Source organism: Lichenostomus cassidix, chromosome 15 (assembly GCF_008360975.1).
Source record: "Lichenostomus cassidix isolate B80296 chromosome 15, HeHo_3.0, whole genome shotgun sequence".
NCBI lineage: Eukaryota > Metazoa > Chordata > Aves > Passeriformes > Meliphagidae > Lichenostomus > Lichenostomus cassidix.
In genome coordinates, this window is record NC_139496.1 from 4184636 (window position 1) to 4211968 (window position 27333).

General features: G+C 56.9%; 1 protein-coding gene across 2 annotated transcripts; it reads left to right on the top strand.

Moving 5' to 3' along the window:
* FAM222A (family with sequence similarity 222 member A) lies at positions 1-27031 on the top strand. 2 transcript variants are annotated; one of them, XM_085075650.1, is made up of 3 exons: positions 1-386; positions 15730-15848; positions 25267-27031. In XM_085075650.1, the coding sequence occupies exons 2-3, from the start codon at positions 15767-15769 to the stop codon at positions 26469-26471; spliced, it is 1287 nt and encodes a 428-aa protein (XP_084931776.1). In that variant the 5' UTR covers positions 1-386; positions 15730-15766; the 3' UTR covers positions 26472-27031. The 2 variants fall into 2 exon arrangements, with proteins under 2 accessions (XP_084931776.1, XP_084931775.1); XM_085075649.1 differs by lacking the exon at positions 1-386 and having other exon boundaries at positions 15683-15848.
* The last annotated feature ends 302 nt before the right edge of the window (positions 27032-27333 follow it).

Sequence of the window (27333 nt, forward strand, 5' to 3'; positions counted from 1 at the left end):
CCCGCCCCGCCCCGCCGGGCACCGACCGCCGCCGCACAAAGGAACCGGGGCAGCCGCGGTGTGATGCCCCCCGGGGTCGCCGCGCCGCCCCAGCCCAGCCGCGCCGGGTGGATTTGGGTTTAATTTATTTTTTAAAATTTTTTTTTCTGCCCGGAGGTTTTTTTTTTTTTTTTGCTCTCTACCCAGCCCTCCCCGCGTCGCCCCCCCGCCGTCCCCCCGGGGCCGAGCGCCGGGACCCGCACGCTGGCCGCGCACGGGGCGGGGCGGGCCGCCGGCGGGGCGCGGGGCCGGGCGGGCGCCGCCGCTGCTGCTGCGCGGCCCGGGGGGGGCGGCCCGGCGCGCCCCGCACCGCAGCGCCCGCAGCCGGCCCGGATCCAGCTCTGACGGTAACGGGGGTCCGGGCACCGGGGAGGTCGGAGGGGGGGTTACCGGGCGGGGGCGCGGGGAGCGGGGGGCTCCGGCGGCTCCCGGAGCGCAGCGGAGGCGGTGCCGCCGCAGCGCGGTGCCCGGTGGTGCCCGCGGAGCCGCCGCCGCCGGGGCCCGGCTCGCCCGTCGCTGTCGGAGAGGAACGGGAGCAACTTTTGGTTTTTTGGGGTTTTTTTCCCGTCCGATTTTTGATTTTTTTTGTGGCTTTTTGGGTCGCCTGACTCATAAGTGGAAATAAAATATCCACGGGTGCCTCCAGGAGGAAAGCTGAGACACTTCCAGCGGGAGCCGACCGGGAGCTGCCGCCTTTGCTGCGACCCTTTTCTGCCCCTTTTCGCCTGGAAAAAAAAAAAAAAAGGGGTTTTCTCCTCCTTCCCGGGCAGGAAAGAGCCCGATCCCACCGCGACACCGGAGCGGGTGGTGGCAGAGCAGGACCCCGCTATGGACCCCGCGCTGGTGTGGATCCCGCCGGTCACAAAGGAGAGGGAAGAAGGACCCACCCAGCGATGGTTTATTTAACACCCGTCTCCCTGGCTGCCTCCGCCGGGTCAGGAGGCTCTGCCGGGGAAAATCCCCCCTGGAAAAAGCTCTGCTGCGGAGGGAGCATCCCTGTGGCACGTTCTGGACCATCGGCGCTGGGAATACGATTCACCGGGGACGAGGCATCGTGCTCGCCGAGAGCTCCTGGGCAGCACGGCTGGGCATCCACCGGGGCTGCTGCCGGCTCCAGCCGGGGACGAACGGGCTGTGCCGCCTCTCCGGCTCGGTCCCCGACAGCAATGAGGTGTTGCCGGTGCCACCAGCTCAGCCCCAGCATCCCAATCCAGCTCCGGAGAGAGCCGTCACATCGTGGAGATTTAATGGCTGGAGAGGCAGGGCCTGGACGCAGCGAGCCGGCGGCGGCACGGCACGGCACAGCTCGCCGCAGGGCACGGCTGCAACCGGGGCTCGGCTCCGGCCCTGCGGGGTATTTCCCAGGAGAGGCAGTGGCAAAGTTTTCCAGCCGTGCTTGGTGTTTGCCAAGGGATGAATTCGTTGGTGTTGGGCAGTGGTGGTTTGACCGGCTCTGGTTGTCGGGATCTCAGTAGGGAGGCTTTTTTTTGATATATAGTTATGTGTGCGTGTACATATATTTTTTTATATATGTATATATATTTATATGTGCATCCCCCTGCTCGGGATGCTCTTGTCCAGTGGCTGCAGGGTGGGCAATGAGCTTTCATGGAGGGCAGAGTGGTCATGGGGCTCTGCAGGCATGGGGACAGAGCCACGTGGCCCCTCTCTCAGTAAGGAGCGTCCAGCGTCGTTCTCGGGATAATTTAGTGGGATTTGGCAGTTTTACACCTTCTCGTGCCCCTGTGCTGGGGTTTGGCTGCCCGGTGTGCCGGGCACATGTCGCTGGGCAGTGGCCACACACATGGCCATGGCTCTGGTGGGACCCCAGCCGGCAAAGCCCTCCCACCCGGGCTGTGGTGTTGTGGGGTGAGGTGGGAAATGTCCCTGGCAGAGGGCACCCGGCATCCTGCGAGGGATTTTTCCTATTAAGGATCCATAAAACTTTGAGGAGTGATTGGGAGCCGCGGTGTGAGCTGGTCAGGTCAGGCTGCCTCGAAGCGAGGTGGAAGGAGAGGGCAGCTCTTGCCGCTGTGCCTTCTGCTGACCTTGTGTGTAGAGCAGGGGAAGGGAAAGCCATTCCCTGACTGTGAGAGTGTGGCTTGTTTTCCCAGCTTCAGGAACAGCTTTCCTGCTGGGCTGGAGGGTCGATACCAGTAGGGCACATTCTTGGTGCTGGAGCTGTGAGTTGGGCTCCATTTCAGCCAACCGTGTCGTTAAAAATTGGAATATCTCGGTGTGAATATTTACCCCCAGGCTGGAGAAGGGAAGCCCATGGAAAGAGGACATGCATGGCTGCTGCCAGGCCATTTCCTGGAGGCCACGTCACCTCAGTTTTTCAGTCCCTCTGGTTGTCTGTCTTACTTGAGCCTGAAATTCGTCCATCTCTGAGCAGGCTGTGGAGGAACCCCTTCCCTCCTGGGGCTGGGTTTTAACTGCAGGCTGCTGCCCTGCCCGAGAAAGCTCTCCAGCTCCGGGGTTGAGGGTCTCCCATGTCCCACAGCCCCACGGAGGTGGTCTGTACCCATCCAGATGCCCCGTGCCCGCCGCCATCCCCGAGCTGTCCCCACTCTCCCCGCCGTGCGTGCGGCATTAGTGCCGGGCGTTTGCATCCCTGCCAGGCGGCGGAGTTAATTTTTGCCTGGAGCGGGTTTCCTGCGTGGCCTCAACTTGTGTGGGAAAATCTGCGGTGGAGCTGGGCAGCCCTGCTCCCTCTCCGGTGTGATCCTGCGGCACAGGGGTCGGGAATGTGGGGTGGCAGCCAGCCCACCCCAGTCCCCCTCTGCCTGTCAGGGTACCGCGGGCAGGCATTTGGGGTCCTGAGCGTGGGGCGTGATGGCAAAAACCTCCTGACCCCACGGCTCCTTGTGGGGACAGCAGGATGCGTGTCCCTGGGTGAGGTGCTTCGCTGGTGGTGTCTCATCGTGGGATGGAGGGGGTGTGTGTGTGACCCCCCCAAGGCTGGGGATGCTGCAGCTGGTGGGGTGGGCTGGGGGCTGCACCTGCCGGGACCCCTCTCCCGGCCCCCGCCGGCATCTGTGCCGCCGCATGTCCGTCTGCAGCAGGCGCATGCATGCAAAAATAAGACATTTCTTCTTTCTCTTCTGCCTGCGCATTCCTCAAAAAGCTAATATTCATGAAAGGTAATTCAATCAAACCACGATGCCTATCAGCTAATGCAGCAAAGCTGGCGCAGGGGTGAGAATGGGAGCCAGGAACACAAAAGCCCTGTTTTATTACCTCCTGCTTGCCTGAGAATTGCTTTTCTCCCTCGAGTGAGCCGGCTAAAGCTGGCTTTATTATGTTAACCTATTTGCGTGTCAAGAGCTATTGTGCCTCTCTTTATCTGTGTTTGTATTTGCTCGATGCAGGGAATAAAAGGACGAGGCGAAAATGGATGGCTGGTCAGTGCTCCGCACTCTGGGGGCACTGATTGGTTGCTAAGTGATTTGCATCCCCGGTAATCGCTTTTATCTCGGAAGGATGTCGTGTATAATTATAAGCCTACTGACATCTTTTGAAATCTGCCTAATGGGTGTTTTTAATTTACATGGGAAGCAGGGGCTATTTGTGTTGCTCTGATTACAGGTTGGGCGAGTGTATGGGTTAAAATAGAGATATTTCCACAGATGCGGGGCACCGGCAAGGGATGAGGCTGGGATTTTTGGCAAGTCCCTGCTCGCCTAGGGATGGGTGGAAGAGCAGGAGAGTGAGTTTGGGGTTTAATCCCTCAGCCCAGCGCACAGGCTGGCGTGGTGCTGGTCCTTGGGCTGCTCTTGTGAATATCCCGTGAAATACAACACGGGTGGTGCTGCCAGACCTGGCTGGCTGTGGTTTTGGACCCCCAGGACCCCCTCTGCAGCCTGGCTTGAGGCATGGAGGGGCTGTGCCACCAAGCCCCCATGTGTTTGGGGCTGATGGTGCTGGCTGGGGTGGCACACGGAGCTGGCTGTGCCAGCAAGGGGACAGGCTGAGGTTCCTGCTCACTCCCTCGTGCAGGGCGTGCTGGGGATACCTGTAGAACCATCAAAACCACAGCTGATGGGTTCACACAGCCACGGCAAAGCCCCTGTGCCAGTCCTGGGCACCTGCAGCCAGCAGGATGCCAACTGGGCACCACAATGGGGCTGCTGGTGAGGGTTTAGGGTGATCTCCCGGTGCTGGGTGCCCGTCCCGGGCAGGCAGCAGGATGTGGGTGCTCCTAGGCTGCGGTGTGGGTGCTCTGGGACTGTCCCATGTGCACCTGGGTGCTGAGGAACCACAATGTAGGCAGCATCCCGACAGGAGTGTCAGGCCAGCCGTGCCAGCTGTGCACTCGCTCTTCTCTTTCTGTCTGTGCTATTGGGAAAGCAGAGCTCTGAGGTGCAGGCAGTGGGGAGATGAGGGGTCTTGGGGACCCCCAGGGCTCTGTGCAGGGAATAAAAGGATGGGGAGGATGATCCCTCTGTTCAGGGAATAAAAGGTGGGACTAGGTCACCTCAACCATGCGGAGGTCCTGACATGAGGTCGGTGCTTGTGATGGGTGCAGGGGCTGGGTGAGGGGTAATGCAGGTCACCCATGGGGACAGCTGCAGCCAGCTGCCTCCTTCCTCCTCCTCCAGGAAAGGCCAGGACTGAGCTGCAGGCACGTTCTGGCTCCCTCAGGCTGTGCACAAGGTGACCCCATCAATTTGCAGGGCTGAGGTGGCTCCGTGGCACACGGTGCCGTGGGCAGTGCTGCGCCGAGCAGGATGGGGCACAGGGAAATTCAGGGCATGGGGGAAATTGATACAAGTGCTGGACCCCATGCCTCGGAGCCTGGGGTGCTGTGCCCCCCTGCACAGGCAGCCCCATCCCGTTCCATCCCATCCCTTCCCATCCCAGCCTGTCCCGCTGGCGAGCGAGCGGCGCGGGCGCCGCTATTTATGGCTGGCTGTAAACAAACTCCCAATGAAAGAAAGTTAATGACCTGAGACTGACAGGAGCCTGCTGGGAGTTTTTATAGCCCCTGGGACTCCTTTTGCTAAAGAGAGAATACATCAGCGTTTTAACCCAAAACGGCGAGAGCCGCGTGCTGCGGGGGGAACAGCCCCAGCGTGGGGAGGCATTTTGGAGGGGCTGGTGCTGGGTGAGGAGGGGGCTTTGGTAGGGGGGGCTTGACTCTGTCTCCCTGTATGGGACTGGGGTGCACAGCCCCCCTTTTAGGAGGCACAGCCCGGCGTTGGGGGCTCTCCAAGGCTTTGCCATCTGCCTCTTGTAGGTCATCTCTCCACGCTCCAGGCAAGAGCGGGGGCTGGCTTAGCGTGGCTGGTAACCACACACTAATAAAGCCTTAATACCCTGCAGCGGGGAGATTTCGCTGTCAGAGATAAATATTCATATTGCTTTCCAATTCAGCCTTGGCTGCACGACAAGGGCGCCGTGGGGGGAGACGGGAAGGCTGCGGTGTGGGGTGCTCCTAGCCCTGCTGGCTGCCCTGCCTGCTCCTGCCTGCCTGGCATGTTTAATACCGTGTCCTGGCTAATTGTGGGGTGTGAATATCATCCCCGAGGCTCTGGGGGGGCAGGATGGTGAGCATGGCACGGGGTGCCCCTCTTCCCCCTGCTCCTTCTCCGCTGCCTCGCACGCTCAGCCTCCATCTGCACGCGACGCTTGATTTACCGAGAGGAGCTGGCAGTTAAACCTGACAAATTGAAGGCAGTTTTAAGTGGTTCAGGTTAATTAATAGTCAGGGAAGTATCAATTTTTTTAAGGGATGCTTTCGGCTCGCGGGGAGAGCTGGAGTTTGACTTTGCCTTTGGGAAGTAACACCATCTGCACGGGTGCCCATGGGCAGGGAGATGGAGCTGGGCAGGGAGATGGAGCTGGGCAAGGAGATGGAGCTGGGCAGGATGCTGAGTTTGGTGCCACAGCTCTGGTTCCTGTCCTACAGCCTCACATTGCTGCTGATATTTCTGACCCCAGGTTGCTGATACTTGAGGGAGTGGCTGGGACAGGGCCAGCCTGTCCCTCAAGGGTCATCCTGTGTGACCCAAGCTCCACTGCTCATCTCGGTGCCCTCTGTGGCTCTGGTTGTCCTCTCTGCTGGGGTTTGTGCCATGGCAGCAGTGCTGGAGGGTGCAGCCGTGCCAGTAACTGGAGCCACCTGTCCATAGCTGCCTGTAGTGGCACAGCTGGGTGACCACAGGGTCACTGTGGGGGACCTGAGGGTGAGCAGCAGCTTTAACAGGTTCATGGGGGTCTGTACTGGACTGGGAGCTGGCATGGATGGGCTGGAGCAGTATCTGCTCCTCTCGCTTTCTGCATGACCCCTGTGCTCACATCTGCCAAGCCTGGGAATGCTGGGGAGGGTGCAGATTTTAAAAACATCCCAGTGAAAGAAGCTTAAGGTCTATAAGGTGGAGAGGCAGCCAGTCTTTGAGTTTGTGCAGCACAGGAAAAGACCCGATGGCGCAGGGACCTGAGCAGTGTCCGTGGTGGTCACAGTGCTCTGGTGCCATGGGATGTCACAGGGGCTCTGGGATTTGGTTCAGGGTTGTGTCCCAGAGCAGCACAAACCCTTCATCAGGCCACGTGCTCTGTCTTTCCCAGCTCAGACCAGGATGCAGGTGGAAGTGGTGGTTTTCCAGCAGCCCTAATTCTTGGGAATATGAGAGATTAAGGTTAGTGACCATTTTTTAACTCAATAAAGGGGAAGACAAGCTGGAGTCTGCAGTCCAGAGATATAATTAGTTCGCAGCAGTGGTGCTTTCTTGATTTAGCTTCAGAGAGCAGAACAAGACAAGGATGTTATACCCAATTAGCAATAACATACAGCCCGAGCCTCGCTAGGTGAGATAACAAGCCATTTTTATAGCTCTTCTTTACGGACTTTTTTTTTTGGGAAAGAGGAGGGGGAAAGAAGAAAGGGACCGAGTCTCGATTTCTTTTCATCAGGGAACAATTATTAGTGAGCTCAGAAAGCCCGAAGCTGAGTGATCTGTTGGCCAGAGCAGATGATAAAACAAATCAAACAGCTTGGAGCTGGGCTGAGCCCGTCTCTCCATCCAGCTGGGGGAGGCTGAGCGGGTGACAGCAAGGACACGGCCAAGGGCCACCCACACACCATGGATGTGCCCTGCCTGCTGCTGCGAGGGTTTGTGGCACGTGGCCGTGCTGCTGGCCGTGCTCCGGGTGTGTCCCAATTCCTGGCGAGGTGACCCCAAGCCGTGTCCACTCTGCTCCCCGAGCCGTGCCCGCTGTCACCGCGGTCCCCAGTGAGGTGACCCCCGCCGTGTCCCCTGCACAGCCCCGGTCAGATGGCAGCCGCCTGCCGTCTGCCAGCGCCGCTGTCCCTTTGTATTGCATATCGATGGCCATTGATTTTTCCTCCTGTGTAAACCTGGCCGGGCCGGGGCTGTGCAGGGTTTTCGTGCACGTCTGGCTGTGTCTCTGCCCGTGCTGCTCCCCGAGCCTCTGCAGCAGTGAAACTCAAGGACGTCCGGAAAAACAGCCTTGCAAAGAGTCGAGAAAACTCGGGGTTCATTAATCAGCCGTTAATGACGGGCTCTGCTGTTCGGTGGGTTGTTTGAAGTCGCTCTTCTCGCTCCCCAGGGTGGCACCGCCAGCCCCTCCTGGGGTACCTGCTGGGGACAGGGCTGTGGCAGCTGGTTTGGGGCACCCGTGGGAGCCTGGGGACACTGCTGCTGCAGAGAGGGCTCAGAGTGGGGGACATTCTCCCTCCTGATGTTTCCCTCCCTGCAGCCATAGGGCTTAGCCTGGGGATGGAGCAGGAGGCTGCTGTCCCCTCGGTGTCCTTCCTGTCCCCTCGCTGTCCTTCCTGTCCCCTTGTCAAGAGTTTTACAGCCTGACAGGCAGTGGTGTGGCTGCATGGGACCACTCGAGCTCAGGCCATCACACCCCAGCCCACCCTGGGGAGCTGGGCTGGGACATCCCCTCTTGTCCCCGCCGGGAACAGCCGTGGAGCCTCTCTCCGGGCTATTAACACCCCGCAATGATCATCAGCTCTCTCGTCGTAATCATTAAGACTATTAGAAAGAAATGTTGGCTCGCAGCTCGTGTCAGACTTTCCGTTCTGCTTTGCAAACGCGCACAATTAATGCCAATCAGGCGGGGGAGGCAGGCAGCTCCGATCCCGGCTGCTCCCAATCCCGGCTGTCAGCTCTCCCCATCCCGCCTGGTACATTTTCATACAATTGCTATAAACATCTGAGGGAAACTCCGTGTTCTTCGGCAGCGCGGAGTATTGTTCTCTGTTCCTTTTAATTACTCGGCATTCAGCGGCTCATCCGGCCTCGGATCGGTGGGGAAAGTAGGGATTTGTAAAACAAATAGGGAAATCTGGAGAGATGCCTTATTTTCCCATTCGGTGACTGGGTTAGGGTGTCTACGGCTAAATAAGAAAAACCTGTTTAATTTTTGTCTTTTTTTTCCCCTCTCCCTCCCGAGCTGCTTTATCCCCACGGGGACACAGTCTGGTCCCTCTCCCCTGGGAACCCCAAAAGCAGGGTGAGCTTGGGAGAAGGAGGGGGGAAGAATTACTTGACCGGATGGTGGTATAATCCTTGTTACAAAAGTACACATCAATTATAAGAGTTCCTACAGTAATCTTGGAAATCTATCTTTTCTGCTGAACCAGCTCATTAAAGAGCGCCATTCATTTCCGTCTCTCCGGGTGAGAAGGGTTTAAATCTCCAGAGCTTTGTGTTACCAAATAGACTGAGGGTGATGGACTCGCGTTAAATATTAAAAGGAAGAAGTTGATTTCTTTTTTTTTTTCCTCTCTTTTTTCCCCCAGACCTGCAGCAGAGATGAAGTGGAACATACGGAGGGGAGGCTGGGGGGTCGGTGGGCGATGTGGGGCTGCACTCAATGGGTGCCTTTGAGGACCACCCTCCCCTCCCTCACCCTGGGGACCCCTCCAGCTCTGGGGGGAGGAGGGAGGGAGCGAGGGAGGTTTCCCCAGGCCACCCTGGCAAGCCCCGGAGCCTGCGCCGGAGCCGGCCGTGGCACAGGCAGGGCTTTTGTGTGCCGGCGGGGGCAGTGGGCGGCCGCGGGGCGAGGGACGGGCACAGAGCCCCTTTGTGTGCAGCTGCGAGCGGAGCAGGATGTGGGATAGAGACCCGTGGGGATGGAGAGCTGGTACCCAGGGATGAGGAGAGGATAGCCAGGGATGGAGAGGAGGATTGAGGATGGAGAGCAGTGGCCGGCTGGGGTCGAGGGCGGCGCGGGGCGATGTGTGCGCCGCGCCGAGGCTCTGTGCAAACATGTTAATTTGTTTTCTTTCTTGCCTCGCCTTTCAGGGTAATTGGTTGCATTTGAAGCCTTTGTGAAAGGCTTTGATTATAGTAATTTCAGCAGCGCGATCTACCCTGGATTCCTTCGTCAGATTCTTTCACAGCTCCGGCACTTGGGGCTGTAATTACGGAGTGGAGCGCGCCTGGCTGCAGAGTGTGGGGCAGCTGCACGGGGCACCATGGCCATGGGAGCACAGGGACTGTCACTGTCACTGCAGGGGACAGTCAAACCCCTGGGATGGGGCAGGAGTGAGCCAGGATGGGGCAGGAGCTGTTAAGGTGGAGCTTTGGTCTCTGCAGTGCCGCGTTTGTTGGGTCTCAGCTGGAGATGTGGATGCTGCAGGTGCCCTGTGTGGATGGCCATGCTGGGCTTGGCTCCTGGCTTGTTGGGATCCAGAGTGCTTTTAATTGCTGCTCCACGGAGCCGCTTGGCTTTTCTGCTGGTTGATCCCAGGTCTGTGCTGGGCTGGGACTGAAACCCCACGAGCATCCCGAGCATCCATGATGGACAGCTCCCCCCACCCCCTCTTCCCCACCCGTGTGCAGCAGGAAAGCACAGGCACGACTGTCGGATCAGGGAGCTTTTGCTCTGAGGAGCTGGTGCCACATCCAAGGAGACATGTCTGGCAGGACCTGGCAGATCCTGCCCGCCCGCTGTGCCCTGGCCCTGCCGGGACCCCGGTGCACACAGCCAGGGCTGAGCTCTGCCAAAAACACCGGCGGCACCCGAGCGGGGCCCTGACCTTTGCTAACGGGGCCACTCCCCCGTGGCTCCTGGCATTTTGTTCCCAGTCCCACGTAATGACCTTCTCGGCAGCGCCGTGCCAGCGTCTGCCACTTCCAATTACCCACGGCTGCTCGGCGCCTGCCGCAGCACGGGGGGTTCCTTCCTCCCCAGCCTGACGGCAGCAGCACGGGGGGATGTTGCACTCTGATCCCCCACCCTCCTGCCTCAGGGAGCCTCAGGACCCCCCCAGCACCACCCAGGGCTCTGGGTCCCTGTCCCGGGGTGCTGGAGGCTCTTGGCTTTCCAGCATCATTATTAACCTGTTCGAGAGCTGTTCCTGCTTGCAGCGAAAATAGATCTTTAATCTCTGCCCAAAATAGCTCGTTTGATGAGAGGCCTCCTTAAAGCTGACACATAAATTTAACCAGGCTGCCCGAGCCCTGCACGGGGACATCTGCAAATGCTCAACAGCACTCGAATTGTTGGGTTTTTTAAGATTCCATCGTTACGGACATATCTGATACCATATTTCTTCCATGGGGTCTTTGGAACTGCTCAGGAGGTGATTTGCCATGCCCTGTCCCAGTTCCTTTGACCCTGCTTGTGAGCCAAAGGTGATTTTGGGGTTATTTTTGATGTTGACTTTCTTGAACAGTCCAAGGGTTTTCTTCTTGCCACGAGAGCAGAAACCTCATCTCTGGGTGGGATGGGAGAGACGTGAGATGCTGCAGTGAGGGGATGCTCTGTCCTGGTCTGGTGCCACTCTGTCTCTGTTAGTGTGCCATGGCTGGTGGGCTCCAGGTGTCACAGCAGCCCAAAAAAGGCACTGTCCCACTGGCAGCAAAGTGTTTCCTCCATAAGTGAAGGTGGGCTCTGGGGAAATGGAAATGGGGATGCTCAGGGTGTCTCTGGGCTCTTCCTGGCACCTTCCTGGCATCTCCACAGGGCAAAGGCTGGGAGAAGCCACTCAGCTCCTCTGGGCTGCTCCCCCAGCCCCCCACAATCCCCACATCCCAGCGAGACCCTGAGCAGCAAAATAATCACTTCCAGCATCATTATCCATCGCAAACCCCAGCTTCCAATTTTAATCAGAGGAGCTGGTGTTGCTTTAAGATCTGCGGGTTTTAAAGATCACAAGAGGGGTTAGAGAAAATTACCCTTGACTCTTACATGCTAATGTAATCTCTAACCAGATCTGCAGCACTGCAGCTAAAATTGCTTTTTAGATTAACATTTAATTATTAACAGGGCCCCCTGAAAGGCCCGGGGCTGGAGCACGCGGAGGGGAGCGGATTAGCTGGGCAGGATGAGGGAAGGTCGGGCGAGGGAAGGTCGTGGGGTGACCTGCAGCACCTTGGGTGACAAACTTTGGGTTTTATTTTACCTAGTGCTCCCCACGATTCACAGTGTGGTGACATTTCCGTGCTCACCCATTGTAGGGCTGAGCTGTGACGTTGCTGTGTCCACTCCACCCTAAATCTGGATGGGAGGTGGGCACCAGCAGCACTAGCCAAAATCCTGCAATGGGAGGGACATCCACTGTGTGCAGAGGAGAAGCCTTCCTCCTCTGGCACCTCCTCACCCTTGCCAGGGTGCCATGGGATGGGAAATCAGTGTCTGTAGGACCGGTGGTGGTGGTGGTGGTGGCGAGGAGTGGCAACAGGGAGCTCTGATGTCCCCAGGATTGTGGGGAAGAGGAGCTCCCTGCTAGGGTGGTTGGGCTCTCCTCCATCCCAGTGTGGAGGGGTGAGAGATGGGGATGTTCCCAGTTGTACTTTGGGTTTGTTCTACTCTGCACACCAGAGGCCAGGGAGGGATTTTGCTTTGTTTCTCTGGTTGCTGCCAGCCTTGGCCTCGCCCCGTGCTGTCTGTGCATCTGTCTGGTACTGTTGGGAACCTCCTGTGCCTTTCCCAGCCAGGGTGACCCCTCACCTCCTGTCCTTGTGCCAAACCCAGTGCTGGATTTTAATAGCCAATGGGACATGGCAGTGGTGTGACTCAGTTTTGCAGCATCCCTGGTCCTGTCCCTGCTTCCTCTCCTAACCCCAAAAGCTCCCTTTTTGTGGGATTGCACCCTAATAAAACCCGGAGAAGGATCTGGACATGTTCCACCAGAGCCTGGATGGTGACCAAGACCTTGTCCCTCACCATCCCCACCCTGCCACAGCTCGGCAGCTGCACAGACCCACTTCAGGCTGAGACTTTAAAAGTTCCTTTTTTCTTTTCTCCCCCCTCCCGTCACATTTTCTTTTATCTAAATCCTCGCCTGCGAAAGCCTCTATCGACAGCTGCGCTGGCCTTATCTCGCCGGAGGGACCTTCGCAGGGCTCTCGGAGGAGATAAGCCCGACTTATCAGCCGCTGATGTCAGAGGAGGTGCCAAACCCTCCCATCACTGGGGCTTTAGACATAGAGGGTGGTGTTTTTTATTAAAGTCACAAAGACCTTGGGCTTATAAATAGTGTGATGTCGAGATGGATTAGCTGGGTGTGGGGCAGGAAGGAGTGGTGGGAGAGGGGAAGGATGGAGTTGTGGCTCCCCCATGCCTGGAAGTGTTCAAGGCCAGGTTGAACAGGGTTTGGAGCAACCTGGTCTAATGCAAGCTGTCCCTGTTAATGGCAGAGGGTGGAACTGGATGAGCTTGAATGTTTGAACCAAAATTGTTCTGGGATTCTGCGATGCCAGAGTTGTGGGATGTGGGGTTGGGGCTCCTGTGGGACCTTTCTCCACATGTTCCCAAGGGACCCCACTCTTGGTGGGACTCGCCCTGTGCCACAGTGCTGGATGATGTTGGCTTCATGGGCACAGCCTGGCCAGAGGCGGTGCCGACTTGGGGCATTCCAGCAAAACTGCTGAGTGTTGCCTTTCCTGCCACGAAAGAGCCAGAGCAGCTTGAACTAAATCGGATCCTGCTGATTGGAATTAGTTCAAATGCAGATGGAGCTAACTAAGCCGGCGCTAAGCGTTGGACAGCCCAGCGCCCAATTCCCATCAGCTGATTCAGGGGCTTTTCGGAGTGGCATTAACGAAATGCCACAGTGGCACAGATGCCCATTGTGCCAGGCGCCCACCCGCTCGCCCACGGGCCTTCTGGGGCTTGGGGCACCCAGCAGGGCGCCGGGGTGGACAGATGGACGCTGTTCTGGTGTCGTGGCACTGGAGCCTTCCCGATTCCGAGCGTGCCTGCGAAGGTGGGGTGAGGCGCGGCGTAGCTGTCGGAAAAATCATCTCGGCTGCGAGACGCCGGGAGACAGGGGCAGCAGCAGGGTCTGAATTAATCGGTGGCTTTATTCAGTTTGGCGTGTGGCTCCTGCGCCTCTCCCGCCTGCTGCTGCTGATGATCCGTGCCCAGGGTCGGGATGGCTCCAGGAGGGAGCTGGGCTGTGCGTGGCAGGGCGCAGAGAGCAGCGGTGGGGACAAGCCAGGGTGTCCCCAGGGATTTGCTGGACCCTCAGGATGTCCTCAGCTGTTGTGACAGGCTGCATCCACACCCTCCCAGTGCCGGCATGTGGTTTTGGTGACCCCCTGGGTGCTTTCTCCTCAATCCCAGCCCTGCGTGCCCCAGGGAGCGCCAGGGGTCTGATCCTCAACCGGCAGTGGCACGAGCCACCCACGCCACCCGTGTCCGCCGGGGACACGGGTCATTGTCCCCACAAGGAGCAGCCTCGGCGCAGGGAGGGGGTGACGTCCGCCGCTAATCGGCCAGATGGTGACGCCCGGCGGGACGCCAACCCTGAGGTCACCGCGGAGCTCCGGCTCAGGTACGGCGGCATGATGCCATCATCCATCCCCAGCATGGCCGTGGGTGCTCTGACCCATGGGGACAGGGACAGGGATGGGGACAAGGTCAGGGTGGCATCTCCCGTCATGGAAAATCCGGGCACTGGGCATGTGCCGGGGGAGCCGAGGCACCGGGAGCAGGGCTGCGTAATGAACCCCGAGTCCCGGCGGGGAGAGGAGAACTCCTGGCAGTCAAGTGCGCTCAGGCTCTGAATAAGAAGCACTTCATTCTCTTTTCAAACTGTATAATTTCTGCCTGATTGTAATGGCATATTTTAAAATTACCAGAAATCGAAGCCAGAAAATGGATACGGCTGCTTTTACTGCGAGCTGCGTTAACAAAGGATATGTAATGCATGAAATAAAAACACCTCCCTGCCCCCTCCTTTTTTTTTTTTTAAGACAGTAATAGGAGAAAATTGGTTTTGAAACTGAATAAAAGTCCCTTTCAGAGGAAATCATTTCTTTCAGGGTACCTTTGCTGAAAGTAAAATAGTGAATAATGAAAGGTGGTTACATGATTGTCTTTCATTTAGAGAGCGCGAGGACAGATGGAATCTGGGAGAAATGCACGATTGGAATAATTGCATGGTAACAAGGCGCTTGTTGTGAAATTAGTATCTTAAGAAAGTAGTGAAAAAGGCTTTTACTCATGAATACTTCATTATTAGGAGAAAACAGCACAATTTGGGTTCTCCAGACACCTGCTCGGTATTAGATGACTTCCTCCCCTCCTCCTCCTCGCACCTTTTGCCGACGAGTCTCTCCTTGTCCCTGGTTTGCTGGGGGGGTCAGGGTGAGAGCCCCAGCCTGATGAGCCCAACCAAGGCATGGATACCCTGCGTGAATCCCATCCTGGGGTCTCTCCCAGAGCCTGGGACTCCCTGCCTGGTGAAGGGCACAGGACAGGAGTGAGCAGCACAGGTCCCGTTGTCTGTGTCTATGGTGGCTGTGAAGGTGTTTTGAAGGGTGACATTTAAGCCAGCAGAGTTTGGAGAGCTCTGGGCACAGCTCCGGGAGCATCCAGCCATGCTTTGTTTCCTGGTGCTGATGGTCATGGGCTTTGCCAGTGCCTTCCTGAGGCCACCACATGCCTGAGGCCACCACATCACTGCCAGCACTGGGACAAGTGGGAAACATCCTGGGTGGCTGCAGGAGAGCATGATTCCCCCACAATGGAGAAGATGGAATGATGTACCCAGCGGTGACACCCATCCACGATGTCGAGTTGTGACCCCCAGCCCTCCATAAACGTTCAGCCAGAGAGTGATGGCACAGGAACTATGGATGGGCACCACTGCCTGCTTCTCTGCTGCTCCTGCCCACGTCTCCCTGCCCTCTCCAAGTGGGAATATCACTCCCTGTGCCAGCCGGAGCAGTGGGAGGGTGTCAGCAGCAACTGGTTCTAACTCCAAGCCCCGGCGGTGGCTGGGGAAGGATGTACAGTGAACATCACCGTGGTGACAACGACTTTGGCCTGACCCCTCCAGCTTTTCTCGAGCAGATTTGGATGCCAGCTGGGAGCTGGCGACAGATCCCGGGCCCCCGAGTGGGATGTTAAGACTGCCTTTCCCCAGCCTTGGCCGGGGTCACTCCGTGCCAGGAGGCACCGACTGGCACACCAGTGGCGCGGTCTGGCACTGCCGTGCCGGAGGGATGCTGCATTCCCGGTGGGAAGGGCGGAAAGCTCTGCGGGAAGTGCAGATCACCCACTGAGACCTTCATATTTATTTCATATACATCCCTATTCGTTTCAGGCTTTCAGAGTTAGTTGTTTATCTCCAGAGGAGCAAAGGCACTGAGTGCCGGGGAGCTCCTGCCGGGTGGTGGTGGCAGGGGGTGGCGGTGGCAGGGGGTGGTGGCAGGGGATGGCAGGTCCCTGGCTCACCGTGTGTCTCCTCTCTCGCAGGGTGCGGAGCGGCAGTGCCCGCAGGGAAGCTCAGACCATGCTGGCCTGCCTGCAGAGGACCCAGAACCCCCCAGCCCAGCACCTCCCCTGCCCCAACAAGGCGCTGGAGCCACGCAAGTGTAAGTGCCCGGGGGCGGGCGCCTGCTTTGATGCTGTTTCCCTTATTGAAAAAGACATTTATTTAACCGATAATTAAAAAGAGCAGGAGAAGCGGGGAGGAGGGGAGGAGAGGGGGAGGAAGGAGCCAAGATAAGCAAATTAAATTGGGTTCTGTGGTTGATAAGTCCAACTTCAACAAATGTTGCAGAGCTGCCTGGGAAGCGTGGCGGCGGCAGAGGATGGTGCAGTCGGCCCCCCAAACCTCCCCAGCCCTTCCCCCCCTAATTACTTTCCCCGTTTTGCTGCAGCTCGCCTTCCCCAGGAGCTGGCCTTTCAGATAAGCTGTAAACTAGTTACATTAAAATGGGATCCAAAAGGTCACTCCGGCAAAGCACCTGTCTCTCCCAGCCTTTGTCTCTCAATCCAAACCGTGATTAAATGTATATTTAATGAGCCTGCTTTAGGCAGGCGTGTTTGACCTCCCCGGCTGGGAAAGACGCATTAAGATTCTCAAGTGATGAATGTGTGTTTTAAAGAGGGGAGTGGATATTTTTCTGCTGGTCTCAGTTGGATTTTTAAACATTGCCGGCTGAAGACAAATCAGCTGCTAAAGCTCTGCTTGTTAGGCTGTGACAGCCCCCGGGTGTTTGTTTAATGAGCTGGATTTTCCTGGAGACTTTTTTTTCCCATCTACCTGGGCACCCTGAGCAGCCAGGCAGGCTGGGCACAGAGTTTGGGCAAGCTGGGCATGGGTTTTGGACGATTCTCAGCCTCCCTGGTGACCCCCGGCATGGCTTTGGCGTCACACTGCCAGCCAGGAGGGTTATTTATCCTTGGAAGTTATTTTTTTTCCCTGGAATTTCTTTTATCCCTGAAACTTATCCCTAGAAGTGTTCATGGCCAGGTTGGATGGGGCTTGGAGCAGAAGGTGTCCCTGCTTGTGGAAGTGGGTGATCTTTAAGGTCACTTCCAACACAAACTGTTCTGGATTCCATGATTTTTTGGGTGAAGCTCCCCAATGTCCAGCACAGGGAATAGGACAGCCAGGCCAGAGGTGGGGTGATGGACATGCAGATGCCACAGTGCAGCTTGCACTGTGCTGGAGCTTGTGGTGCCTCCCAGATCTCCTCCTTTATCGCTGTCTGGAAGGAAAAAGGATGTTGCTCTTGTGATATTATTCCTAATCCGTCACGCCTGAGCATCGTGGCGGCACAGGGCGTGAGGTGTCCAGCTCCTTAAGCACCTTGTTGCCATGGAATAGTGAGCTCAGCCATGTCCACATAGTCTGAGATCCTCGGGCAGGATGAGCCTGGCAGGGTTTTCTGGAGACTGGAGGTGTTGGGCACTGGGAATCTGTGGGGTACCCAGGAGACAGAGTTTTGGACTGGTCTCACCCCACCCCTCGGTCAGGACAGTACTCACTGAAATCTTCAAGCCTTGTGTCCCCCGAGATGGGTGGCAGCAGCCAAAGTCCCACCTGGACCCCCACACTGCGCTCCCCACCGACTGCCACCAGCCAGGTCACCTTAATCAAAGTTTAGCCGCCCGTATGTTTCCTCTCATTATGGGCAAACCCAGCACATCTCGCTCCTCTCTGCCTCCTGCCAGCGCAAATTAAATTGCAGGTGACATCCAGGGCCACGCATCTGGCTTGGAATACAATTTTCCCTTCTTTATTTATGGCACCTGCGGGAAGGACTGTGGAGGGGCTGGGAGCTGGTGCAGGGCTGAGCTCCTGCCGCCACCAGAACGCCCGCGTGGGGAATCGGCACGGAGAGCGCGCTTTTCAAACCAGGCGCAATTTAGAAGTGCCTCTGATTACTTAATTTGCTCCTGAGTATCTCAGTAATTATCTTTATGGGTCTTATTTCTGTCCCCTGGCATTGTTTCTGTCGATATTAAATGAGTCTGGCTCTCGGCGCATTGGCCGTCTGGCCCGGCACCACTGTGAAATCCTATTATCCTGCCCGCGCCGCTGATTAATTTTGGTATTAATTTCACGTAAAAGGTGAGCTGACTCATTTTCCTGCCCGTGCAGGGAGCTGCCAGCGCCTTCATCCCCTGGTTCTGCCCCTGGCCTCTCCTGCTAATTGTTGTCTTCCTATCTCCATGTCCCCCACACCGGTGAGGCTGCATCCCAGTGAGCCTGGATCATCCCACAAAACCCACCCTGATAAAGCTGGAGGTGACTTTGCTGCTCTGCCTGCTGTTGCCAGTGGTATTCCCAAGGCTGTTCCATAGGAACCAGCCTGGCATGCCAGTGTTGCATCCTTGAGGAGGATGCAGTTGGGTGCCAGAGTCCTTCCAGCCCTGCCTGTGCCTCCAGCTGAGGAGCAGGAGCCTGAGGAGAAGCAGCAGCCTCAGGAAAATATCATGTCCAATTAACTCCAGCAGCCTGGTCCCTTTTGATTTTATCCTGGGCGCATTACAGGAATCCTGAGCTTTATTTAAATTATAAATCAAATAATGCCCCTCTCGGCTTGGCCAAACTCTTTGCTGCTCCTGCTCTGGGCAGTCATGGAGTGGTGGCTGATATTTAATGAAATGTTATTTTCCATGTGCCCTCCTCCAGCTGTCCTGGGGCTGGGAATGTGGCAGGGAGCAGGATATGTGTCCCTAAAGGGGCTGGGATCCAGAGGGAGCTGGGAGCCGTGGGGAGTTCACAGAGGTCTTTCTGTGCAAACCTTGTGAACATCTTCCATGGCCTACAGGAAAGATGGAGAGGGATTATTTACAAGAGCAGGGTGGGAATGGCCTCACACTGCCAGAGGGCAGGGATAGACAGGATATTGGGAAAAACATACTGGCTGTGAGGGTGGTGAGGCCCTGGCACAGGGTGCCCAGAGAAGCTGTGGCTGCCCCTGGATCCCTGGAGGTGTTCAAAGACTGGCTGGACAGGGCTTGGAGCAACCTGGGATAGTGGAAGGTGTCCCTGCCCATGGCAGGAGGTGGAACTGGTTGAGCTTTAAGGTTTCTTCCAACCCAAACCGTTCTGGGATTCTTTCACCATTCACATCCTCCATGCTGGGGGTCTCATGGGACTGTCACCTTGGCCCCACTGGGACAATGTCAGAAATGGCTCTTTGTGGGGTGGCACAAGCCCTCTTGGGGCCCATCTGGTATTAAAACACTAACGAGGGGATGGCCCTAACGAGAGATGACTCAGCTCCAGGGTCACCCCCAGCTCTCCCTGCACCTGTGGGGACTCTCATCAGTGATAAACCCGTTAATTACACACAGGATGAGGCCCCGTTTAATGGCTTCTCGTTACCCAATTCTGCTTGTTCCAAGGGCATTTTCATTAGAGTGGCTGCAGCGAGGCTCCGCTTTTGTACACACCCATAAAATATCATTTTAATTTCATGAGGGGTTACACATGAGTGAAGTAAGATTAATTCTTTCATTTTCAGTTTCTGGAAGGGATCGGTTAATGATGGTTCTGTGTATTTATGTACGTGCCATAAAAAGGAGTTCAATTAACTGCTGGGCCCAAAATGTGCTGTTGGCTTGCACTTTCCCTGCCAGGAATAGCTGCAAAAACACTTTTCCATCGGTCACTTGTGGGGATGGAGGGTGAGGTAGGGCTGCTCAGTGCTCATCTCCCACCAGGTCAGAGCCCTGGGTTTGGGGTGGGCTTGGGGTTTGGTTTGTGTCCAAACTTCCCAGGATTGTGATGGTCCTTTGGCCACAGAGCAGGTTCCTGGGCACTGGCAGACCCCAGGATGAGGCATCCTCCATGGGGGGTGCCCACCCTGCTCCCCTTGGCAGGTTCAAATTAAATTAATCAAAATATTAATTGGCTGTGGGTGAGTGAGATGAGCTACAGGGCCAGCAGAGGTGGTGGGGTCCCCTCAGAGGCTCCGTGGTGAAATGGCATCAGGGTGGCATCAGGGCTGTGTTGGGTGTCTGAAAAATGGCAGTGGGATGGCATTGGAGTGGCAGTTGTGTTGGGGTGGCATCAGAGTGCCTTTAAAGTGGCATCAGGGCTGTGCTCGGGCACTGTTGGGTGACATCTAGGTGGCATTAGGGTGACATCTATTGCGGCAGCATCACGGCGGTGCTGGGGTGTCACTTGAGCATCACAGGGGTGGCATCAGGGCAGCATCAGGGCAGGATTGGGATGGCACTGGGGTGGCACTGGGACAGCACCAGGATGGCATTGCGGTGGCACGGCAGCCGCGGTGGCACGGTGGCCAGCATGGCACAGAGCACGGCGCCGGCGCCGCGCTAATACCTCGTGGAGGAGACAAATGGGAAGTGACACGTGTGTGTGTAGACGGGTATTTGTGGTGACGCTTTGACTGCAGATAATAAAGTGCTCGCCCCAAGGTGATCCAATTCAGCAGCCGCCTCGGCAGAGCCGCGCGCGACGAGGGGGAGAAGAAAGGGGAGGAAGAAAGGCCCGTCTGAAATGACATGTCAGCCTAAAAAGGGAACGTGTTAACGGATGAATATCTGGGGACGGCGAGCCCGGCGCTTCCCTTTGTGCTTTGTCATGAATTTTGTTGTCTTTGCAGATTCCGGCGCTGCCGCGCGGGGTTTGCCACCTACGGTTATTCAGATGGATTTCTCCCGCTGTTATTGCTGGAGTTGGTTTAATTTAAGCCCCCGGAGCTGGGGTGTGTTTGTCTCGGCTGCTGGCACTGGGGATGCTCCATGCCAGAGCTGGGGGGTCCCGCAGTGGGGACGCATTTTGGGGACAGCGCAGGGTGCTGGTCATGGGTGGTGTGGTGCTTTTGGTCGGGGTGGAGGGGACAACAGGGACATCCGCGGTGACGCGGTGGCCTCTGCGCCACCCATCCTGGGGACACTGTCGCCATAGAAACAGCCGCTCGCTTGGGTGGGAGGATGTGGCAGCAGCCCAACCTGCCGGGGGGGCACAACGCCCGTGGCCACCCTGCCTGGCAGCACCCAAAATCCACGGGGGACTTGTGGCTGCTGTCCCCAAGATGGGGGCTGCACACCCCAGCCAACCCCCAGTTCCAGCTGGGAGCCCCTGGAATTTGCCCTGCCCTCAGCCAGGGGTCACCAGCTCCATGTCCCCACCCTGGCTGTGCCAGGCTCTGCCCTTCATGGCAGCCAGATCCTGCCAGGCAGCTTTGCTACCTGGGGCACAGACCCAAAACTTGAAGGGCTGTCTTGATTTGTTAAATGTAGCAGCTTTTGTTTGTTTTCTTCCAAGTGTTTTCCAAATATTGAGGTTTCTTCCAAGTGTTTCGCAAATATTTAGGGTTTAGCTCTTGCAAAATCTGTTCCCAGTGTGGCAGGCAGAGGAAAAGGGGATTTTTGATGCTTTTTGGAGCTTGGAAGGTATTGGGATCGCCGTGCTGCTAGGGGAACAGGGATCCTGGTCCCAAAGCTGAGGACAAGCTCTCAGCTCTGGCAGAATTTAATTCATTTGGAGGCTGCAGCACTATTATTTTTTAATAAGAGCCACTGGCACGGCGGCTCAGGTCCCCAGTGTGCTCCTCCCTCCTCCCAGCATTGCTCCCCTTCTCACCTCCTCCCACCCCTGTGCCAGTTAAAAATCCTTCCTAATTGCTGCCCTTCCGCCCTGCCAGCTCAGAGAGGCCAAGAAGGAACTAACCAGGAGCTCAGGGCTGGGAATGCCAGTGCTTTTCTGGAAAAGAGGCAGAGCAGACAGGGATGGAGGGTGAGGATGAGGAGGGAGGGTGAGGTTTGGTGGGATGCTCATGGCTCCAAGAAAATGCCCTTTCCCAAGGTGTATGCAGTGATGGGGCAGATGCTTTCCTTGAGCTGCTTTCTGGGGCTCCCCTGCAGTTTTATTCCCATCTGAAGGAGGGGTGAAAAGCATTTTCCTTTGGGACCACAGGAAGGCGAGGCTCATCCCTGGCGCTGGGAAGCTTCCAGCCACGCGTCGCCTTCGGCAGCTTTATAAAGATTCCCTGCCGAGATTACTTCTTTCATTTATTGCAAAATATTGTAGCGCCTTCGATGTGTAAAAATAAGGATTGTCCCATCTTATCTCGGAAGGAATAGGGGGGAGGGAGGGAGGGAGCAGCACGTGTCTCTCGTGCTGCTGTTAACCAGTGAGGTGCCATGTCCTGCCACATCCCCACTCCATGAGTCCTTGCTCAGGTGCTGATCCCCAGGATCAGTGCTGATCCCTCTGTGCACCCCAATATCCTGCTCCCCATCCCCTTCCATAGCTGGGCAGCTGCCAGGCAGTGCAGTCCCATGGACTGGAAATTAAAGGCACAAATTGCTGGTGCCTGGGCTCATCCTCCTCCAGGGAAGAAGGAACCCAGCCATGGATGTGGTTCTAGCACCAGGCTGGGGGACACACCTGGGAGCAGAGTGGAGCATCCTTCTTGGTCCTGAGCATCATTCCTCTCTTTCCTGGTCCTGAGCATCCTTCCTGGTGCCATTTTGATCCCTACAACAGCTTTAACCAAGCAGACTATGGTTAGCTTCCCTTCCCTCTTTTCTATCCATCTTTCCTTTTTTTTTTCCAGACTTTGTGGGCTGTGGCTGCAGCTAGGCATGGTGTGGGGGTCCCTGGGGAGACCAGGGATCAGAGGAATGCAGGGCATGCAGGGAACACTGTGAATATGGGGATTTGGGAGATGCAGGGGCTGCTGGGGATGTGAGGGATGTGGGAGATGCTGGCAGCGTGTACATTTTAGTAGGCTTTTCAGAGGTGTTTCTCCCACCTTTCCTGCAGCCATCCCTGATCCCCATCAGATGTTTTGCCCCAGCCTGCTGCTCCAGGCACAGCAGGGCCAGAGCTCCCCTATCTATAAACCGAGATTTATTCCGGATCACGGCCCCAGCGGGGTCTGGGATTTACATCTGTGTCTGGGACGAGGTTTGGTGGCCAATTTGCTAAAGTAAAAAGTTGTTTAGCTGGAGGCGTAATCTCATAAGCCCGTGCTGCCATTAGCCAGGGTCTCCTCTCTGCCTGGCTTTCCAATAATGCTCGGAGCAGAAGCTCAGAGTAATATAAAAAGCCATCGGATTATTACTGCGGGCGATGCATTTTCCATTTACAGTAATAAAATACTGAAGAAACAAAACAATTTAAAATTCCAATAAAATTCAAACCAAATCTTAGGCTGCTGAGCAGATTCAATTATTTAGCCGTTATTGAGTGCAGGCTGGAAAAATAGAGCAGGTCAGGGAGGGAGGGGGAGTTAGGGGTGCATCCCATGGGAATGCCAGCGAGGGAGGGGGCTGGGAGGCAGGGAAACATCTGGGAGAAGGGGATGTTGGTGGATGCTGGGCTGGATTGAGGGATGGCAAAAGAGATGGTGGTGACCGTGCTGGGGGTGCATCCAGCAGGTCAGCTCCGAGTTCAGGACGAGATGGACACAGGGGACAAACAGCGAGCGGCAGTGTCAGGGCTGGCTGTGCCCGCCGGTGCCACGAGGCTGGGGCGAGTTTGCATCTCGCAGTAATTACAGCCCGCTGGAAAGCAGTAATTACTGCGGAGAGAGGCAGCGCCGCAGCCGCCGCCGCGCCGGCAGCCGCCGGGAGAGCGGCCGCTCTGTAATTTTCCCGGCGGGGGTGCGGTGCGTCACCCTGAGATGTGACAACACTCCGAATTGGTGGCTTGTCACATCCAACCCAGCTGGAGCAAAGAGGCGACAAAGGCTGCTCCGGGCAGGCGCCGGCGCCGGGGATGGAGAGTGGGATGACCTCGGCCAGGTTTGGGTCACCAGGGCTGGACAAAGCCACCCCAAAAGTGTCTCCTGCAGCCCCAGTGCTTGGGGACAGGGTTTTGATGTTCCCCAGCGGTGTGACGCCACCTTCCTCCTTCCCTCCTGGTTTTTTAACATTTTTCCTTGGAAAGGAGCGTTTCTGTGGAATGGGCTCATTAGGGATTCTGCAAGTGTCACCAGCTAATTAGTGTCATGTTAATTGAGTATTCACGATGCTGCCACCTCCAAGGACAGTGGTGCTGGCATGAAGGGGAATGCAGATGTGCGTGCCGTGCCGTTCCATGCCGTGCCATTCCATGCCGTGCCTCTGGGCAGAGGGGTCCCATTTGCAGCCCCCTGCACCCCTGGCTTGGGGGTGCCCATGCCCAGCAGAGCCCACCATGCCCCCTCAGGGTGCCCTCACTGCCCTGATGGCTCTGTGGGAACACCAGAGCTTTCCAGAGGCTGGAGCAGCTGTGTCTGGGATGTCCTGGTGCCACACGTCCTCACGTGTCCTGCCAGAGGGAGCTGCTGGTGCCTTACCTCCTGTCTCCAGGCAGCTTCATTAAATCCTCCTCAAAGGCACTGGTTTTAATTGGCTTAATACACTCGTTAATAACAATGTCTATTTAAGACACCTGTAAAAAGCCCATAACATCAGCTTAATGGCAGCAATGGCTGCGTCCTGTCTGGGAAATTACTGTGCTGATGGAGAGCATGGAGAGTGGCCATGGATGGAGAGCGTGGAGAGCAGCCACAGCTTCTCTGCTGTGTCCCCCCAGCACATCCTTTCATTGGGAATGTGGAATGTACCCAGTGATGCTGCTTTTACAGGGTGACTTTGCCAACCAGGACGTGGTGGCATCAGGAGCTGCTGCTCCTGGTGGCATTGGGAGAAAAGTGCTCTCAGTACTGGGGGGCTGCACTGCCTAGGACTCCCCAAACCCCCCAGTCTGCCCATCTCCCCCTTGCAAAACTTCCCTCAGGGCAAGGACCAGGTCTGGCATTCCCAGTGTGCCATAGATATCCGTTGGCACAGCTGGGAATTTCGGGAACCAGCTGGGAATCAGCCATCATTTCTGTGTGCCAACGTGTACGTGCATGTGCCTGCATGTGTGAGTGTGTGTGGAGATTTTAAACACCTAATTTATTCCATCTATTAGATAGATTTTGTAGATTTAATCATTTTCACAGTTGGTGGCTCATTGGATACTCAAGATAAACTCCAAATGAAAGTATAATGGGAACGACAAATGAGTTTTCACACCAGAATGGCAGAAACTTGCTCAGGAAAGAGTTTGAAAGGAACAAAACTATATACATATATAATTTTTTTTTCTGCAGTGGCTTTTGCTGACTCCAGTAGGTTACCACAGTTAATTTCACCAGTTTTGTTCATCTGTAAAATTGCATAAAAGTGACATTTTTGTGCTCATTATAGGAACTGCTGATTTATGGCTGGTAAATGCAATGCTTTTCCATTTTTGGTGAGGTTCTCGTAGCAGCGCAAAGCACCCATGAAATTGCTTGTATAATGTAGTTTAAATCCAATCTCAGAGAAAGATTCCCCCGTTGGGTAAAGTGACATTTCCATTCTCCACACTGAGTTTATTTTAGGCCACTTACAAGTGACTCCGTCAGCGGGAGGGGACAGCTCGGTGCCGCGACCTGGTTTCTGCCTGGAGAGGGTGGGATCTGGCTGGAGGAGGGTGACACTGGGGTGGCAGGTCCCCATATCCTGGTGGCACTGGATTCACCCCACGCTTTTCCCCCGCAGGTGAGACGGCCCCCATGCATTCCCCGCGCTACCCCAGCCCCGCCGAGCTGGACGCCTACGCACAGAAGGTGGCCAACAGCCCGCTGACCATCAAGATCTTCCCCACCAACATCAGGGTCCCCCAGCACAAGCACCTTAACCGGACGGTGAACGGCTACGACACCACGGGGCAGCGGTACAGCCCCTACCCCCTGCACGCCGGCGGCTACCAGGGGCTGCTGGCCATCGTCAAAGCCTCCGGCAAAAGCGTGGTGAAGAACTCGGAGGGGAAGCGGACTAAGCTCTCTCCCGCCCAGGTGGGCGTCGCTCCCTACCCCGCCTCAAGCACTTTAGCTCAAGGTCCCTCCTGCGCCGGGCAGCTGAGCTACCACGGCGGCCAGAAGCAGCTGGAGGGTCCCGTGCCCCCCAACGTGACGGTGGCGGCATCGGTGCTGCCGCTGGCGGGCAGGAGCCTGGCCCTGCCGCCCTCCAACCTGCCCTCCATCCAGAGCATCATCTACCAGATCAATCAGCAGTGCCAGGCGCAGGGTGCCCAGCCTGGCTGCCCGGCCGTGGTGACCGCTGCCCACCCCAGCCCGGCCAAGCACGGCTCCTTCGGCCCCGGCTACGGCGGCACCGTCCTGCCCGAGTGCCGCAAGGGCGCCGAGCTGGCGCTGGGCTCCAACCCGGCCGCTGCCCTGGGACCCAAGGCGGGCGTCTACCCCGAGGGCATGGACTACCTGGTGTGGCAGCAGAAGCAGCAGCAGCAGCACCTGCGAATGTACAGCGGGGGAAGCGGGGGAGCGCTCAGCAAATCCCCCGAGACGTGCGCGGGAGCCTCGCGGCCCTACGGCTTGGGCGGTGCGGCCGACAAGGTGAGCTCGTCCCCCTTGAACTGCATGCACGGCAACTTCGCGGTGGGGCAGTACTTCGCCCCGCCCTGGAACAGCATCCTGGTGACCCCAAACAGCGACTGTTATAACCCCCCTGAGCTGGGGGCTGCACCCCGCGAGCTGGGGGTGCCCCCAACCGAGGGGCTGCCCAGCAAGACCCTCTGCAATACCTCCATCCTCAGCAGCAGTCTCCAGTCCCTGGAGTATCTCATCAACGACATCCACCCGCCCTGCATCAAGGAGCAGATGCTGGGCAAGGGCTACGAGACCGTGTCTGTGCCAAGGCTCTTGGACCACCAGCACGCCCACATCCGCCTGCCCGTCTACAGATAAGGGACCGATGCTGCTCTTCCCAAACCCAGGGCGAGGACTTCGGCGCGAGCCGCGGCAGGGCGGGGGGACGGGGAGGGGGACACGGGGTCGGCTGCCCAAAGGGCTCCCGGGACACTGGCATTTCACCGGGGTCCCCAGACTGGACACACCCGCGACCCGCTGGTAGCCGAGGCTGAAGGACCGCTTGTCTATATAGCTCAGAAATAATTTTATCTCCACGAATGTGAACAGGGAATTGCTACGAGTTGCTGCTATCCAGGGAGGGGAGGCTCTGCTGTGCTGGCGGTGCCTGGAGCGGGGCAGAGCCGGGAGGCTCCACGGTGGGTTCCAGCCCAGTGTGCGGCCAGGTGGCTCCATGGTGACCGGTGCTGGCCTGGCAGCTGTCCAGGAGGCTCCACAGTGGCCGGTCCTGGCACAGCGGTGGCCGGGAGGCTCCATGGTGGCCAGTGCCAGCCCAGTGGTGGCCGGTCCCAGCCTGGCGTGTGGCCGCAGGGAGCTGGCGCCTGACCTGTAGCTGAAGTCCGTAACTTGCACTGCTTTGATTAAAGCTAATAACTGGGGACAGTCTGGAGGCTATTTAAGAAAAACACTTGAAAACTTGAACAGATTTTTTTTCGTTTTTTTAATTTTTTTTTTTTTTTAGTTGACTAGGCTGTACATCTACGTGTTGGCTGCTACAGAGTCTCCTCCCACCCCTCTTCCTCCTCATCCTCGTCCTCTTGCCCGGCCCTGCAGTGGCCACTGGCTCCTATTCCCACTCAACCAGGAGGTTTGGGACCCCCTCAGCCCCTCTCTCCCAGGAATCTCCCAGCTCTCACACTTCCAGGCTGTTTTATGTCCCCCCTTACTGTCAGTTCTACCT